Here is a 17765-nt window from a genome sequence, read left to right as displayed (position 1 = left end):
TTTTATGAAGCAAAACTCTCAGCTACTGTATGACCCACTTAAAGGGTTCGAGTTTTCCTTTTCGCTGTAAGCAGCATCTTCATTTCTGCTGCCTGGTGTGAGTTTAGACCTCCAGCTGCTTCCTCAGTCATACGCTCTTTAGTACTTTCACTGCACCACGGGGTTAAACTCCAGCCGACCTCAGTCTGAGCCCGCGGTTTGTTTTTGTTGTCACTTGGCACGAGCGCCGACACTCGTCACACCTTTCAGATTTCTGCCATATCAGGATGTGAAGACGACAAGGCCGTACCCTCTCGTCAGCATCAAATTCCTGCTAATCCCCTGACAGCTTCAGGGTTCAAGAAAGACAACTTCTGAGCTGAAGCGTGGCTCATTGCCAGGTTCTCTCTCTTTTCTCATTTTGCGTACGGCTGACCTGCCTGTTCACCTATTCACCTGCAGCCCGCCTCGCCCAGCAGGCGTCCTCTCTAAAGCTTTTAAGGCCTCTCACTCTTCTATCCATCTTTAATGAACCTCACGACCTACCTTGACATTTGGAGTTTCGTGCTTTGCGTGGGTGGTGTGCAAAACCAGACATACGTAGACAGACAGACGGACAGATGAGTGTGTATCGTCATCGTGCACGTTAGCGTGTGTGTGTCAGGAAGTTCGCACCAGCTTCCTCGCCACCTCCTCCCAAAATATTACCGGGCTAAGCTCCCTGACATGATCTCAAACTGAAATCCCCCTCAATTATAGAAGAGCCTTTTCCCCTCCCGTGGTCCACGTCCCGTTAAGTGACAACCCCTTTTTATTTTACTTATTCATGGAAACATTTTAAGTCAGGATAAACCACTTTGAGAGGATGCCTCAAGTATTTTGCACAGGTCGTCCGAGGTTAAGCCCGTTGAAATTGAACTTCCTTGAAATCAGAGGGTTTTGTACAGCAGGGAAAAGTCCTGCGAGAAGATCCCTGAAAAATAAACTATTGGCTTGAGGGGCAGAGAGTTCCTCTATCCAGTCCTACTTCTTCTTCCTTGGCTGTCATGTAGGTCCATACTTCACCCCACCTTATGGAGGTTTGACTGGATATATCCCTCATCTAACAAATAGCTCCGCATACTCAGCACTTACCATTTTATCTAAACCAACGCTGATTGGTTCAGTCGGTTGGTTTCTCTGCCGCATGATACCAGACTCTGAGAGTAAGGGCGTGATCACACTGTCCTCCCGGACCAGGACCCGGACTTTAGGGTACTTGTCCCCCCTCCCTCTCCCCCCCGCGCCTCAGCCCCGTTTGTACTCACACTACCTGGGCCTCGGCCAATGCTTCTTGCTGTCCATACGCCTTCAAGCCGTAACACGTCACACGCATTGATCGCGTGTGTGTGGCTTTGTTTACAAATCTTTCCACAGACCTCAGAGTTTTTGTGCGTCTTGTCGACTGTTTTTGAATATTTTCATCCGACCAAATCTGCAGTAAACACAACGTGAACCTTTCACCACCATTGTTGTTGTTGTTAAATGTCCGCGCATGGTCCGTCCTTCTATTTACATGTCCGAACAGGCGGACATAACGCTACTGCCGTAGGGCTCGTGCTCGTACATGTGCAAACGGCTCCGCTAAAGCCCACCTCTTTCAAGCGGGCCGTGGCGGCCCAGCTGGCCCCAGTTGAGCGCGGAGCGGGTGCGCTCACACTACTTAAAGGTACTAGACTTTAGCTGAAAAACCGGTTTTGGCCGCGGCCAAAAGGACAGTGTGATCACGCTCTAACAAATTGCTCCGCATACTCAGCACTTACCATTTAATCTAAACCAACGCTGATTGGTTCGCTCGCTCTGCCGCACGTCACCAGACTGATCTGAGAGTAAAACACAACGGAGCTCAGAGATCTGGATGGTCTCACGAGGATGAGGTGTTTTCCTTAAGTGAAACGAAACATGACCATTATTTTATTTTCAGGTTTAAGTTCACTGCTAGTTGATAGGAGCTAATTTTAGTCTGACTAAAACATACACAGATATAAAAACAGTGCCGTCACCAGAAAACAGCATTTTGCATTTTTTAACTTTTTATTCCAATATCAGTCAGTTGTCCTATTGAGTGTACTCGACTTTAAGGGTGTGTCTTTGTAAATATATCCATATGGATGGGATCAGTCAAGTGGTCCTCATATGAAGACGGTTCCTGTCTGTCCCATCTCAGTCTAATCCCTGAGATTTGTCGATGTTGTAAGAGTTGAAATCCCCTCTCATTCCACGGTAACCTTTCGTCTGGCTGACGAATCATTCTCTTGTTTGTTTGATCTGCATCTATTTTATGCCGTCAGTGGATCGTCGTGGGAAATCCCTACACACTGTTGGGAAGAAAGATAAACTGTGCAGCGTAAGAGGGGACTTTCAGATACCTTTTCAACCCTATTGACCATGGGTGTCAAAGTGATCCATTAAAGGGCCGTGTGGCTGCAGGTTTTCATTCCAACCAAGCAAAAACACACCTGACTCGACCTACTCAGGGCGCACTCACACTGTCCTTCTGCACTGGGCCAAAACAGGTTTTTCGGGTCAAGCCTAGTGCGTTTGACCAGTGTGAGTGCAACCGCTCTGCGCATAACTGCGGCCAGCTGGCCGTCCACAGCCCGTTTTGGAGAGGTGGGCTTTTGTAAAGCGCGTTTGCACGAGTACGAGCATGAGCGTGCGCACGTGTACGAGCACGAGGCCTACGGTGGTTCTGAGGTCATTTCCTGTGCGCCTGTTGGGACGTAGAAAAGAGAAGGAGGGACCATGCGCGGACATTTAAAACAATGGCGGTGAAAGGTTCACGTTGGTGTGATGCGGAGGTGGAGTGTTTACTGCAGATTTGGTCGATGAAAAGATTCAAAAACAGTCGACAAGACGCACAAAAACTCCGAGGTCTACGGAAAGATCTGGAAACAAAGCCACGCATCGCCATGACGTCATCAATGCGTGTGACGTGTTACGGCGTGATGACGTATAGGCAGCAAGAAGCATTCTCCGAGGCCCAGGTAGTGTGAGTACAAACGGGCCTGGAGGGGGGGACTAGTACCCTAAAGCCCGGGGCGCGGTGCGGAAGGACAGTGTGAGTGCGCCATCAGACACCTTTTCCACCCTCTTGACAATGGGTGTCAAAGTGATCCAGTAAAGAGTCGCTGTGGCTGCAGGTTTTCATTCCAACCAATCAAAAACACACCTGGTCCAACAAATCAACTGTGTGAAGACAGTTCAGGTGATGGAGTAAGTCGAGTCAGGTGTGTTCTTGCTTGGTTGGAATGAAAACCTGCAGCCACAGCGACTCTTTACTGGATCACTTTGACACTCATGCACCAGTGGGACAAAATACCATGAGATCTCGGGATCCTACCATGCGGGGAAATGCGTGTGAAGGATCCCATTTGCCTGCCAAACATGTTGTTGAGGTTAAATTGACTCTAAAAATATAAGTTAATGTGCGTCATCACAGTCAAACTCCATTCAACTCTCAAATTAGTGCAATCTTTTTGACGTTTCGGAGAAATCTTTGATTCGGTCGTGTTCTTTTTGTCCTTTTTCCTTTCAGTAGCAGAATAATCACATTTGTTGTCATCAGATGTCTGTAATCCTTCGATAATCCTCCTCTCATCTGTTCTGCAACACGCTGACCACAATCAGCCTTTTGTTACCAGGGCGGTGCCATTTTATGGTTTTATTATTTCCAGGGTTTTTTTTAAGTTTGAATGATGCGAGGATCACGATGCTGTCATGTTAAAGTAATGATGACTGCAGAGGAGACGTGTACGAATGCGATGCTGCTTTGGGAAGTTAAAGCCTTAACCTTTATTTAAGTTTTGTGGTTCCTGGTTCGAATCCCGGCTGGGGCCCTTCTGTGTGGAGTTTGCATGTTCTCCCCGTGTCTGCGTGGGTTTTCTCCGGGTTCTCCGGTTTCCTCCCACAGTCCAAAGACGTGCAGGTGTTCGGTTCATTGATGACTCTAAATCACCCGTAGGTGTGAATGGTTGTCTGTCTCTGTTCGTCTCTATGTGTCCTGTGATAGACTGGCGTCCTGTCCAGGGTGGACCCCGCCTCACGCCCGATGTCAGCTGGGATCAGCTCCACCTCCGTAGTCCTCCCTCTGTCGTTGAGTCACTTGAGACCTTCTACACTTCCTCCACTCTGCCCTGTTCCTCTTTTATTCATCCCTTTAACTAACCTCCTGCCTCCATCCCCCCTAACGCCCATCCTTAATCCCCTTCCTGTCTTTTCTCATTCATTACTTCTGCGAGAGCTGGTTAGACCTTAATGGCCTCACCGAGGTCATCGTCTGTGAGGATAAAGGCCAGCTGGCTGAGGCAGAACTGACCAGCGTGTATCTGGGCGACTCTCGACTCCTTTAGAGATGAGATGCAGGACAAACTGACACGTGCAACCTTTCACTTGGACATCATTTGTCAAATTTGTCTTTTCTTTGAACGGCCAAGAGTGCAAAATGACCCCGCGTCCCCCAAACCTTTGCAGGCTTTAACTTGTGACGGGTTTGAGAGCATCTCATGATATGATCCCTTGCTTTGTCCTGTTGTATGTGCCGTTACTGAAATTCACAGTATATCCTTATTTTGTTGTTTGGGGTTCAACTCTTCTTTGAACCGCACTTTTTTTTTGACACACAAAACTTTTAAGGTATCTAGCAAAATTAAGTGTTTCTGCCATGCCGGGGGTTGATGACACTGAGGGCGCACTCACACTGTCCTTCCGCACCGCGCCCCGTGCTTTAGGGTCCTTGTCCCCCCCTCCAGGCCCGTTTGTTCTCACACTACCTGGGCCTCGGAGAATGCTTCTTGCTGCCTATACGTCATCACGCCGTAACACGTCACACGCATTGATGACGTCATGGCGATGCGTGGCTTTGTTTCCAGATCTTTCCGTAGACCTCTGAGTTTTTGTGCGTCTTGTCGACTGTTTTTGAATCTTTTCATCGACCAAATCTGCAGTAAACACTCCACCTCCGCATCACACCAACGTGAACCTTTCACCACCATTGTTTGAAATGTCCGCGCATGGTCCCTCCTTCTTTTTTCTATGTCCGAACAGGCGCACAGGAAATGACCTCAGAACCACCGTAGGCCTCGTGCTCGTGCTCGCGCTCATGTTTGTACATGTGCAAACGTGCTTTACTAAAGCCCACCTCTCTCAGGCGGGCTGTGGACGGCAAGCGTGCCGCAGTTATGCGCGGAGCGGGTGCACTCACACTGGTCAAACACACTAGGCATGACCCGAAAAAACGGTTTTGGCGCGGTGCGGAAGGACAGTGTGAGTGCGCCCTGACTATCCAATGTGGCACTAGTAACTAGTATTAGTTACAGACTAGATAGATGGATACTTTATTGATCCTTAGCTAAATGAAGCCATACAGTCGCTCATATGACACATGCAAAAATGCAAAAACATGCACGTGCAAGATGATGATATATTATAGACATATAACATATCAAGACAGACGTCCGTCCTCCACAGAGCTGGGTCTGTCTGACGTTCCTGTCTGTTATAGTGAAGGTGTTCGTCTCCACCGTACTCTACGGGGGAATTGTTGGGTCTCTGTAAATCATAAATAAGTCATAGAGTGTGGTCTTTACGTACTCTGTAAAGTGTCCTGAGATAACTTTGGTTATACATTGGCAGTGTAAATAAAATTGTATTGAATCTTTCAGAGGATTTTTGGATTTAATGACCCGGCCATGTGTTCCTGTTTCCTCGAGATGTGTCAGGCAACAGCTGACCTCGCTCCCTGTGATTGGATAATCTATTTAGCATGTGCTGCATATAGACAGATTTAGTGTAATGCAATCAAATTAAACATATTTGGCAAACTGCGTTCTCCAAAGCAACTCACGATAAGTTCGTCTGAACAAACAAAGATCTCTCAGAGCATCTCTAACAACTCATTGGGCCTCATTTATCAAACAAATGTACGGCAGAAAAACGTGCGTACGACCATTTCCTCGCAAACGTCGGCATTTATCAATTTGGACGTGAGCGGGAGCTACGATCCAATCTCACGTCAGGTCTGAGATCGTGTACGCACATTTCAGCCTGTGGATCTGAAAATAACAAACAAACCTCAGCTGTCATTAAGCAGAAGCCGTCACATATGAAGAACAGATCAAACGGATTCTTAAAACCAATAAAAACAATAAAAATTGTGGTTGGAGCGATTTATTGTACTCATGTGCGTCTGAAGGCACCATCCATGACTGATTACGCAATCATCAATCCCCAAAACTACCACTCGATAAATGTAGAGGTGATGTGTGACGCCAAGCTGTCGCTTTTAAACGTGGTGGCCAGGGGACATACACCATTCTTTTATATTTCAAAACAGCTCGACTCCAGCCCCCCGCGACCCTGACAGGGGCAAGCAGTTCAATATGAATGAGTGAATGAATGTGTTGGCACACGGCTGCAGGAGAGCGCACTGCAGAGCCAAAGTCATCTCCTCGGTTAGTGGCTACCCTCGATAAATTGCATTAAATCAAACAAGCCGCCGCATTTATCAAGGCCCGCTCATTCGTACGCTGAGATTGGTCGGATACGAATGTTTCATAAATCACACGTGGGTCCTGTCTCACGACCAATGCTGCGCTCAGATCTGCGCCCGTTTTCACGCAAGATTGATAAATGAGGGCCAGTGTGTTCACCGCTACAGTTACCTTGGTTTCTTTAAGATGTGGGACAGAAGGCTTGTCCAGTTACTGCAAATAATTAATCAGGGTATGAAAGATATGTGGAATAAACCATCAGTAAGTGAAGGCGATGGCGTTTTTTAGCTTTTATTCGTCCTGTTTGTGAACAAAACGATCAGCATTAAGACGGGAAGCAGACACGACACGTCCTTGTTGAAATGAAATTCATTTAAATCCCCAAAATAATCCCCAGTTCTTTCCGGCCCCCCGACCCCCCCACCCCAGTGTCCAGTTGTCCGGTCGCCCAGAGTCCCGCGGGGCCAGATGGTCCGGCCAAGTTCCCTCTCCAGCCTTGACCTCTATTGATCAGCGGGGTCAACAACAATCTATAATAAGAGAGGGAGGAGGAGTGTGTGTGTGTGTGCGTGTGTGTGTGTGTGTGTGTGTGTGTGTGTGTGTGTGTCTGCATGTGTGTGTGTGTGTGTGTGTGTGAGAGAGAGATCGTCGTCTATGATCAGTATTGGTCAGACAGAGAGAGGTGACTCCCATGACCCCCATCAGACTGCAGCAGATTGTCATCCATCCATCACCGCCCACCTAGAACACACACACACACACAGACACTCACACACACACACACACACACACACACACACACGCCTCTAGTGTCCCTGAACTTCCTTGAGTCTCCCTACATTTATACTCCTTACATTCATTAAACCAAACCCCATTTTTGATATTATTTATGCCATTATAGCGAGACTCCAGACCCCCTCCTGAGGAAACACATTTCGGCCGCTTGTACCCGCGACCTGGTTCTTTGGGTCCTGACCCAGCTTTCATGACCACAGGTGAGGGTAGGAACCAGGACTGAGCGGTAGATCCAGAGCTTTGCCTTCCTCAGCTCTCTTTTCATCACAACGGTGCGGTAGAGCGACTGCAGCTCCGCCCCCGCTGCTCCGATTCTCCGGCCAAACTCACGCTCCATCGTCCCCTCACTCGTGAACATGATCCCGAGGTACTTGAACTCCTTCACTTGGGGTCCTCATGTTGATCCCCTGGATGTTAAGATATCCCAACGCTGATTGGCTGATGTGCCACAGCGTCACTCGATTCAGCTGAAAAGTTCAATATCTTCAACTTGCCGGTTGGAGGCGTTGCGGGTAACACACGTAAAGCGAGGAACGCGCCACCTGACGTTCAAATCCAACTGTAGATTGACTTAGTGTGTAATGGCGCTGCTTCTACTGAGGGCGATGTGATTGCAACATTAGGGCGCGCTCCCTGATGTGAAAACGAGCATCCCTGTCGACACCAATAGGGTCAAACGGGCGTCACAGTATCGTGTTTGTGTTATTATGAGTGTAAACCTGTGGGAGTATGGCGCTCTCCTCCTTCTTTCTCCATCTATTCAGTCACATGTCAAACGTACACTCGGCTCTCTCAGCTCTCTGTGTTGTTATTGACATCGATTTGAACACAGCTCCTGCTCAGAGGGCCAAAAACGCCGATACCTCACATGACCGATCAATACGTATCAGCCTTCTCACATCTGGATACATGCAGCGGGTACACATGCAGAGCACCGCATCGCACAAATCACTACACAGTATATATTTATGTCAAGCAGCGGCCCACTTAAGCTCTCTGCTCCGGCGTGTCGACGTGGCTCTACGACACTTTTGACCAGTTTATTACGGTAAATGGTAAATGGACTTGTGCTTATAAAGCGTCTTTCTAGTCTTCTGACCACACTTTTCACAGTGTTTGTCACATTCACCCGTTCACACAGACATTCACCCAGATGGCGGTGGTCCTCTACAGACCATCTAATCTGACCGTTCACACCACATTTACACACCCATGCGCAGCACGGGGAGCAGCACGGGCTTCAGTGTCTTGCTCAAGGAGGACTGGGGAGGTGGGAATCAAACCACCAATCTCTCGAATGTAGGACAACCCACGCCCCATCTGCTACGAGCCAGGGTCCACTTCTTTATCTACTTCTATTTTATAACTGAATAAGACAGTTTTTGAAATGTCAACCTTTGATGATGCTTAAAGGGAAGGTTAAAGGGCACAAATGCGGTTTTGTGCGGGTTTTATTTCCTGGTTTAGTTGTAGACTGTTTTGAGCTTTTGATTCTGCCGGTCATCTGTTTAAACCTACAGTTATTTGCACTAGTATTGAATCTTTACGGCTTATTTCATGCGTTTGCAGCGATTAAATACAGAATATAAACATAAAAGGGTTCTTTTTCAGGGTCACTGGTGTTTCATAATGACCGGGCTACTTCTTCTTCTTATGCACGCAACAGATAACAGTTTCCTCCACACTCATACTAATAATCCTTTCTATTGGACCAATATTTCTCCTTTCACTGAAACTTTGCCCCGAACCAAGGCTGTGAATGTTCTCATGTGTCCAGGTCATCGTTATCCCCAAAGCAATCTCAGTCAAAAGCAACTGGACTTGGTTATGTGTTGGTTATTTTATCCACGGGAAACGCCTGCAGCTGTCTGAGGAGCGAATGTCCAAGTCTGCACCGCATCCACCTGCGAGGATGTCAGTTACGCTGTGTTTAAAAGGGCCGCCAGTCCTCATCGATAAAGTGGTATGTGTACCACAACACTTGCTGCTGCACTTTTGTTTTAAACTAAACGTGTGGCTCTCATGACCGGCTGCTCGAACGGCCAAAATACACACAGGCGCACTCATGTCGTTAAAATGCAATTTGTTAGTGCCAATGCTATCCAATAAGCTACTCCAGTATAAGGGACATGTGGTTGCACATGTCACTTTACTTTATTTTTTATTTTTTGGTGGTAAGCAAGAGGGTTCCTGGTTCGAATCCCGGCTGGGGCCCTTCTGTGTGGAGCATGTTGTCCCCGTGTGTGCGTGGGTGTTCTCCGGGTTCTCCGGTTTCCTCCCACAGTCCAAAGACGTGCAGGTGTTGGGTTCATTGATGACTCTAAATCACCCGTAGGTGTGAATGGTTGTCTGTCTCTGTTCGTCTCTATGTGTCCTGTGATAGACTGGCGTCCTGTCCAGGGTGGACCCCGCCTCACGCCCGATGTCAGCTGGGATCGGCTCCAGCCCCCCACGACCCAGACAGGGACATGGGGGACACAGAGGGAGGGGGGGGCATGCAGCAAAGAGCCAGGGGTGTGAGTCAAACCTGGTCCTTAGTCTCTCTTTATGGGGCGCCCCCTTTTTATTGTTATTTAATAATATATTTTTGAACTGTTTCACTGAAAATCTCCAAAATCGATGCAATGCAATGAGCTGTTTGTTGGCCACGAGCAGTAGAACTGTGGCACGTCTCCGCCGGTTGCCTGGCAACGTCACGGTGACAACACGGCTCGCAGCTTTTTTGGGGAAAGAAAGTGAGTAAGCGTAATTTTCCAAAAGTGCTTCTCAAACTCTGACTTTCCCTGTGAGAAGAGTTACAGACGGGATCCCTGAGCAGACAGCAGGTTCAGACGCAGATACATGGATTCGATGCTTCTGCGGTTCAGTGACAGGTCTGCGCTCTCCCACTGAGCCCCCCCGCCCCCCAACCATCATAAACTCAAATCCGAATAGCACACAGCCGGCTCAGGCACAGATGTTTTCTTGTTTGGAGTGGTGAAGGGCCTGTGGTGAGAGTGCTCGTCAATACGTCTGGTCCTCTTCAAACACGGCCTTTTGTCTGAACCCCGGCTCCTACAAGAAAAGGGTCGGCGTTAACCCCCGCGCCACCTCCCGCCGGCTCATTTTTACAAGCATCCGTATACGAAGCCCCTGTGATTTTCATCAGAGCGGCTGACAGGCTAGCCGGCTAGCAGCTGGCTGCCGGACTGGGTCTGAATTCAAATCACTTATGCCCCGCCAAGGCCATACATTACACTCTTCCAAGTCAGCGAGCTGTTGGGTACAGGCTCAGGATGGTGATGGTGATGGTGATGGTGATGGTGATGGTGATGGGGATGGAGGTGCAGCGCAGCGGGGGACGCCTGCTCTGTGTTCAGTGCTAATGAGTGAAACAGGGGACGGATGATTATGCATGCATCATCCAGGGCGTCTGCTGCTTTCATCCTACCTCGTCTGGTTCATGCTCACATAATGAAACACCAGAGTTACTTCTGTCAAACATCTGATGTGAACACGATGTAGTGTTGAGAACCAGGAGGGAGCTGTTAGCCCGTAAGATCCTTCCTCCCAACAGCTCCGAACGTGACGCTAACCTCAGGTGAAGGCAAGATCAGAAAGGCGAGTGCGGAGATGCTCGTCAGCTAGCATCCATCCACCTGTTAAATCTCTGTCTTTTAAAGTTTAAGTTCAGCTTTTTATTTTTCAAATCGACCCACGTTCTCACGTCCATGGTCACTTGTTGTTGTTGGTCACTTTACTTACTATTTACTTACTATTACTGCATTAATTAACAGTTTGACATGCAGTGGAGGGCTGCAGCGAGACGTTTTGAAGCTTCGAAACTCTGACGTCCAAACTCCAAATCAACATTTGAATGCTGCGGAGCTTCTTGTTTCTTCTGTTTATGCGTGCAAGGCTACAGGCTGCACCAATATTATCAGTGTTGTACGGTTTGCAGGATTAGATTCCAGTGTTGGCTGCACAGGATTGTTTCTGACACAAAGGATGAGAACGAAAATGTGTTTTTTAAAGGTTGAATGTATAGAATCTTTATTAAAAGCTGTATTTAAAAAACAAAAAATACACTCACAGGGCGCTTTGAGACGTACACAATGGAAGTATTGCTTTCCCATAAATAAATATACAGTATTTAAAATGTTTTTGACGGGTTTGACGATGACTTTCTGTCTCGTTCTGTTTAAATTGGGAGTTGCGGGTTGCCAGGTTTGTCTGTTGTTGCTACAGAAACAAGGAATCATTTTGAATTGAGAGCTAAAAGAAAGCCTTCCAGTTAAAGACTCATTCATTCATCTTCATCCTCTTGTCCCTGTCGGGGTCGTGGGGGTGCTGGTGCCGATCCCAGCTGACATCGGGCGTAAGGCGGGGTCCACCCTGGACAGGACGCCAGTCTATCACAGGACACATAGAGACGAACAGAGACGGACAACCATTCACACCTACAGGTGATTTAGAGTCATCAATGAACCCAACACCTGCACGTCTTTGGACTGTGGGAGGAAACCGGAGAACCCGGAGAAAACCCACGCAGACACGGGGACAACATGCAAGCTCCACACAGATTGGCTCCAGCCGGGATTCAAACCAGGAACCCTCTTGCTGTGAGGCAACAGTGCTGACCACCACTTCACCGTGTCGCCATTTAAAGATTGGCTAACGTTAAATACTGTTGTTAAATGAGTTGATTAGTCCAAATGAGTCGTTCCCCTGTTTGAATCATCACTGACATGACGCAGACTGATTGCTGACACACTCGGCAACCAACCTGGCAACCCGACTGCTGGAATTATATTTTGTTGTTGCGACTACGATCTTTAGACACTAGATGGCGGTGTTCTTCTCATCTCATCTCATCTCATCTTCAGCCTCTTATCCGGGGTCAGGTCAAGGGGCAGCAGCTCTAGCAGGGGACCCCAAACTTCCCTTTCCCGGGCCACATTAACCAGCTCTAACTGGGGGATCCTGAGGCGTTCACAGGCCAGTGTGGAGATCTAATCTCTCCACCTGGTCCTGGGTCTTCCCCGAGGCCTCCTCCCAGCTGGACGTGCCTGGAACACCTCCCTAGGGAGGCGCCCAGGGTTCATCCTTACCAGATGATCCTGAACCACCTCAACTGGCTCCTTTCAACGCAGTGGTATAATATGGGACCCGCCAAAGTTCCAGGGTGTCCACGTGACTGCGAGCACTTTTATCTTGCAGTTGTTCTTTATCGTTTGGATGAGACCTTGTAGTCACAGTAAAGGGAAACCATCATGCTACAGTATATAAATGTGCTTTGTTCGCTGCAGCACACGAAATAACCATGAATCCACCTGCTCCAATGGTCTAAAGAAGCCACTGTGTTACTTTTGTCTTGCAGAGAGTCAGAGTGTGGAGGAGTGTGGGGAGAGTCTGAAGAGGATCCTGGAGTCTCCCAGCGTCCCTCAGGCCAACCACCAGCTCCTGGTCCACCTCAGCCGACACCTGGCCCGGGTCAGCCAGCACAGCCAGGCCGGCCCCCGGCTACTGGGACAGGTCTTTGCCGAGGTCGTCTTCAAGCACTCTCCTCTCAGGTACGCAGGTGTCATTCACACACCGCACGAGGCTCTACCAGTACAGCTACAACACAGTTTAACCTTCATTCAGTGCTCAAGGTGTCTCAAACTGCAGGTAACCATAGCAACAGTACCGAAGCTACAGGCTCCATTGACTGACTGGTAAAACTCATCTGGCCATGTGTCACACTGACTACAAACACACTCAAACAGCCTCTTTCTTTACCTCTGTGACACATCGCGCACGTTTCCAGATGTTCGTATAAAGAAACCACAGCCCAGGAAGAAGCACCGCTTCACCTCGCAGCATTCGTTACCTCCACGGCGTACATCATTCTCCTTTATGAGGACTTTATGTTGTGTGTCATTGCCAGCTTAACGGCTTTGTTTCATTTGCATCTGTATTCAGATTCCAGTCAGGTTTATGTGCAGGGTGTTAATCACAGTGTCACTCTGACAGCCAGAGGAAGGAGTGTGTTGTTGGGAGGTAAAGACTCGAAAATGGAAAAGCTCCAAACTTGAATTATTCCCAATAATGTTGTGGTTGTAGGTCCAGGTCCAGGTAGGACGCACGCATGTGTGTGGTTGGTTCACATGTCTGCAATAACGGCGAGCGTCGCCCTAACGTGCAGTTGGACGGATGTTTTTGTGTTGTGTTTCACCTCTCATCCAAGAGGCTTCATCAGTTCATGTACGCATCTGACCAGGCTGGGACTGGACCAGGACCAGGCTGGGACTGGACCAGGACCAGGACCAGGCTGGGACTGGACCAGGACCAGGACCAGGCTGGGACTGGTCCAACTAACTGGTGTGGAGATCCAGGTATTTAACCTCTCACAAGGCCGATGATGTCACTGAAACCCTTTGTGCTCCAAGTGCCAACGACCGTCGTTAGAGTGACAGTCGTTGGTGGGAAGTTGGTTTCGACTTCGTTAGTTCTGGTCCTGGTCCCAGTCTGGTCCTGGTCCTGGTCCAGTCGTTGGTGGAAGTAGGTCTGGACTTGGTTAGTGCTCTATTGAGTCTTAACGACAGTGGTTGGAGTCACAGGAGGACATTTGTGAACAGTTGTTCTTTGAGGTTAGATTGTTGAATGTAGGGATGAAAGGGCAGCACTGTAAATTGGCGATAAGTGGAGTCTCAGACCTCCTCCTCTGGTTAGCCATGGTTTCTCTACTTTCACATAGTGACATCATCGGCCTTGTGAGAGGTTAAATACCTGGATCTCACACCAGCTAGTCTGACCAGTCTAGTCCTGGTCCTGATCCTGGTCCAGTCCCAGCCTGGTCCTGGTCCTGGTCCTGGTCCAGTCCCAGCCTGGTCAGATGTGTACATGAACTGATGAAGCCTCTTGGATGAGAGGTGAAACGTCTTCCTGGCAAATAACCAAGTCCAGTTGCTTTGGACTGAAACTGCTTTTGAGGGTAACGACGACCTGGACACATGAGAACATTCACAGGCTTAGTGGAACACCTTTAAAAATCTTTTAAATGCTACATTGCTGATCAGAAACCGATCATATTGTCATTAAATAGTTGTCGGAGTCAGTACGTGCTAACAGGAATAAGAGAATGATATCTGGCTCAGCTGTAATATCAACATCCTGCCGTTTAAGAGCTGGGTGTTTGAACACTGAGAGAACGGCATTCACAAAGCTCCTGGTATTGTTTTGTTTCTCAGTGCCCCGCACAAGTGTCTGTTGATCCAGAAATTACTGAGGAATGTCTCCTTTTAGGCGTTTTGCTGCTGAGGAGATGATGTGGATCTGGTGGAGGCAGTCAGTGAGTCAGAGGCACTGATTGTTTGCATAGCCTGGTCCAGCAGTTCACCTCCGGCGTGCACGACTTGGAGATAAAGAGAGGAACAGCCTATCGTAGCATGCCGTGCTATTCCAACCCAATCCTGTGTTAGCTTGTTTTGTGTGTGTGGAGCACAAACACTGCGGTCTGCAAGACTCATAAGACAGTGACTGTCTGGGCTTTACTGCTGCATGCTGCTGGACTGCTAAGGCTGCCGCGAGAGCCACACTGGAAGACATGTTACCATGCACACAAACACACACACACACACACACACACACACACACACACACACACACACACACACAGGGGCGTGCAGGCACTTTAGCACAAGTTTTAGCTCCTAAGAGATCACTTTAGCACGCGTTTGGGCTACAAGAGGGCACTTAACCCTCCTGTTGTCCTCATTTTCTGTATACACCCTTTGTCCTCCGTGTCAAAATGACCTGTCTTCACTAAACCCCTAATATAAGCAGCTTAACTGAATTTAAACACCACATTTCATTATGCTTGAAGAAACAACTTGTCATTCACCACAAAATGTGTGAATAACTGATTTTTCCCTCTTCACTTCATTTCTATAGCTTAAGAAAAAAAAAGTGCAAAAAGGAGTTTTGAATGCACTTTCATTCATCCCAATGACTCAGTTTGAACAATTGAAGACAATTCAACTGATTGGCACATGTAGGGCAGTATGCAAGTGTGCAGCCTTTGCAGATGTATGTCTCACACCTGCAGCACACAGTCTGTGTTTTACAGTCCGTCTTTTGAGGGCAGAACTCACATCTCTTCCTCTTATTTGCCCTAGCTGGGGAACTGGCTGTGGTAGCTGGATCCTCACGTTGATCAGGAGCTCCTGCGCTCTGTACAGCTTTGACTACTGCTGCTGAGGCTTCTGTGCGGGGGACATGCTTCCTTCTTTCAATGAGTGGAATTAAAAGTGCCTTTCCCAGCTGCTCCAGGAACACCCTCCTCTTGTTCTGCTTATGAGACATCCAGGTCGGGTTGATCTCTCTCTAAATCACAAAGGCATTGTAGGAGGAAACATCAATGATGTTGTGGAAGATGACCAGGGGCCAGCGGGCAGTCATCCTTCTGCAGCTGTATGTTCCAATCACCTTATCTAGGTTGTCCACACCTCCCTTGTTGCGGTTGTAGTCTAGGATGATGACTGTCTTCCTGTCCTCACGATCGCTAACGTCACCGTCTGTGTGCAGTGTGCTCAGAAGAACTACAAGCAAACTACTGCAAGCAGTGCAGGAGGGAGCTCAGGCTTGTTCTTTCGAACTGTACCAACCAAGGTGATCCTCCTCTTCAGGAGCTGCTGTCCGAGTTCATAAGATGTGAGGAAATTGTCACATGTCAGATTGTGACCCCTCAGTCTCTCTGTCACATCAAGCACAACTCGCATCCCCTGGTTCTTCTCTGGGCGTCCACTGGTCGGCTTCCCGGTATAGACTTGCATTTTCCAAGCATAGCTTGATTTGGCATCGCAAGCCACCCATGACTTGATCCCATATTTTGCTGGCATTGTGGCATTGTGGCTCCGAAAAGTGGCCTTCCACTCTGTGCATCCCATAGACTAGCTGCAGCCTCACCTCAGGACCTGTGCACACCGGCTCAGATTAGCAGCCCTAAGTAGGCCTGCAGGTCAGTCTCATCCATCTTTCTCCAGCTGTCTCCGTATTTGCGAAAACCCTCCAGATTTGTCATCTCCAGGATTATTTTTTCTATTGCTGGTGTGATAAACAGGTAGAGTGTAGAGACAATGTCATGGGCATGAGAAACGGCATACCTTGTGGGTCCTGGGGTCATGTTTATGAAGTTTTGTTCTGCATGCCTGCCGTGTTGGTCACATGCTGCTGAGGACCATGTTATCTTGCCAAGTCTCTCTTTCAGCTTCAGGGTTTTCTTCTCCTTCTGAAGATGATTCATCATGCTCTGGGTTGTATTCCTCCCTATCTTCCTCTTCTGAATCAGAGGTGTCTCGCTGGACCTCTGAAAAAATCTGCTCTAGAGCCTCTTCAGCGTTATAACGCACACTCACGGCTCCAGCACAGACAGAGTCCGGGGCCCTGTTGTCTGCAGCACCTTTATAATCTCTGCAGTCTGCGATCACACCTGTGTGTTGTTTACTTCTGCTACTGTCTCGTTCACGTCTGCTACTCATTGATCTGAGATCAAAGGCACAGCCGTCCGTGAGAAGACCCCATGATCTGTCTCGTTACGTCTGCGACTGATTAAAACAACTCAAACATTGAAACATTCAGTGGTTTGTAAATAACTCTGTGACCTTGATTTCAACTCTTTGTGCCTCACGGGTCATTTTGACCCCAGGACGACCTTTGTACCTTTTTAGTACAGCTCACATGGAAATGTGAATAAAAGCAACATTTCACTTTTTCTACTGTTGGTGCCGATCGAGGAAAAGTCCTAAAAAAAAGGAATCGAGGAAAAGTCCTAAAATTTCAAGTTAAAAAAATATCGTTTAGGGGATTTTTTTTTTGTTTTTAACACAGTGGCGGGTCATTTTGACCCGAGGACAACAGGAGGGTTAAGCACACATTTTGGCTGCCTAGAGGAAACTTTAGCACGCCTTTGAAGAAGAAGAAGAATTACTTTATTTTTATCCCACACGGGGAAATTCAATTTTCACTCTTATTATCATACATGTTACACACACAGGCCCGAAATACACACATGCACAACCAGGACCTATACATGCAATTGAGGAGAGATGTTAGAGCGAGGGGGCTGCCAGTGACCAGCGCCCCGAGCAGTTGGGGGTTCGGTGCCTTGCTCAACAGCACCTCGGCAGTGCCCAGGAGATGAACTGGCACCTCTCCAGCCACCAGTCCACGCTCCATACATGGTCCACACAGGGACTTGAACCAGCGACCCTACGGTTCCCAGCCAGGTCACCTATGGACTGAGCTACTGCCGCCCCTTGGGCTCCTAGAGGACACTTTAGCACGCCTTTGGGCTACAAGAGGGCACTTAAACTCACGTTTTGGCTGCCATGAGGCTGAACACCACTGCACACACACACACACACACACACACACACACACACACAAACACCCTGTTTATTTGTCTTTTGTGGAACAGGAATTTAAGGATCAAAAGGCACA

At 48.3% G+C, this 17765-nt stretch overlaps 1 protein-coding gene across 1 annotated transcript in view; it reads left to right on the top strand.

The window, feature by feature from the left end:
- Nucleotides 1–17765, top strand: part of pik3r3b (phosphoinositide-3-kinase, regulatory subunit 3b (gamma)) — a 238229-nt gene that overhangs the window by 121346 nt on the left and 99118 nt on the right. The window contains exon 5 of the mRNA XM_083911191.1: nucleotides 12664–12856. Within this exon, the coding sequence (XP_083767317.1) occupies nucleotides 12664–12856 (193 nt within the window). The remainder of the gene's footprint in view (nucleotides 1–12663; nucleotides 12857–17765) is intronic.

The sequence above is a fragment of the Echiichthys vipera genome, assembly GCF_963691815.1.
Source record: "Echiichthys vipera genome assembly, chromosome: 3".
In the NCBI taxonomy this organism is placed as follows: Eukaryota; Metazoa; Chordata; class Actinopteri; order Perciformes; family Trachinidae; genus Echiichthys; species Echiichthys vipera.
The sequence above is the reverse complement of the archived record's forward strand: the minus strand, read 5'-3'. Positions and strand labels throughout refer to the sequence as shown.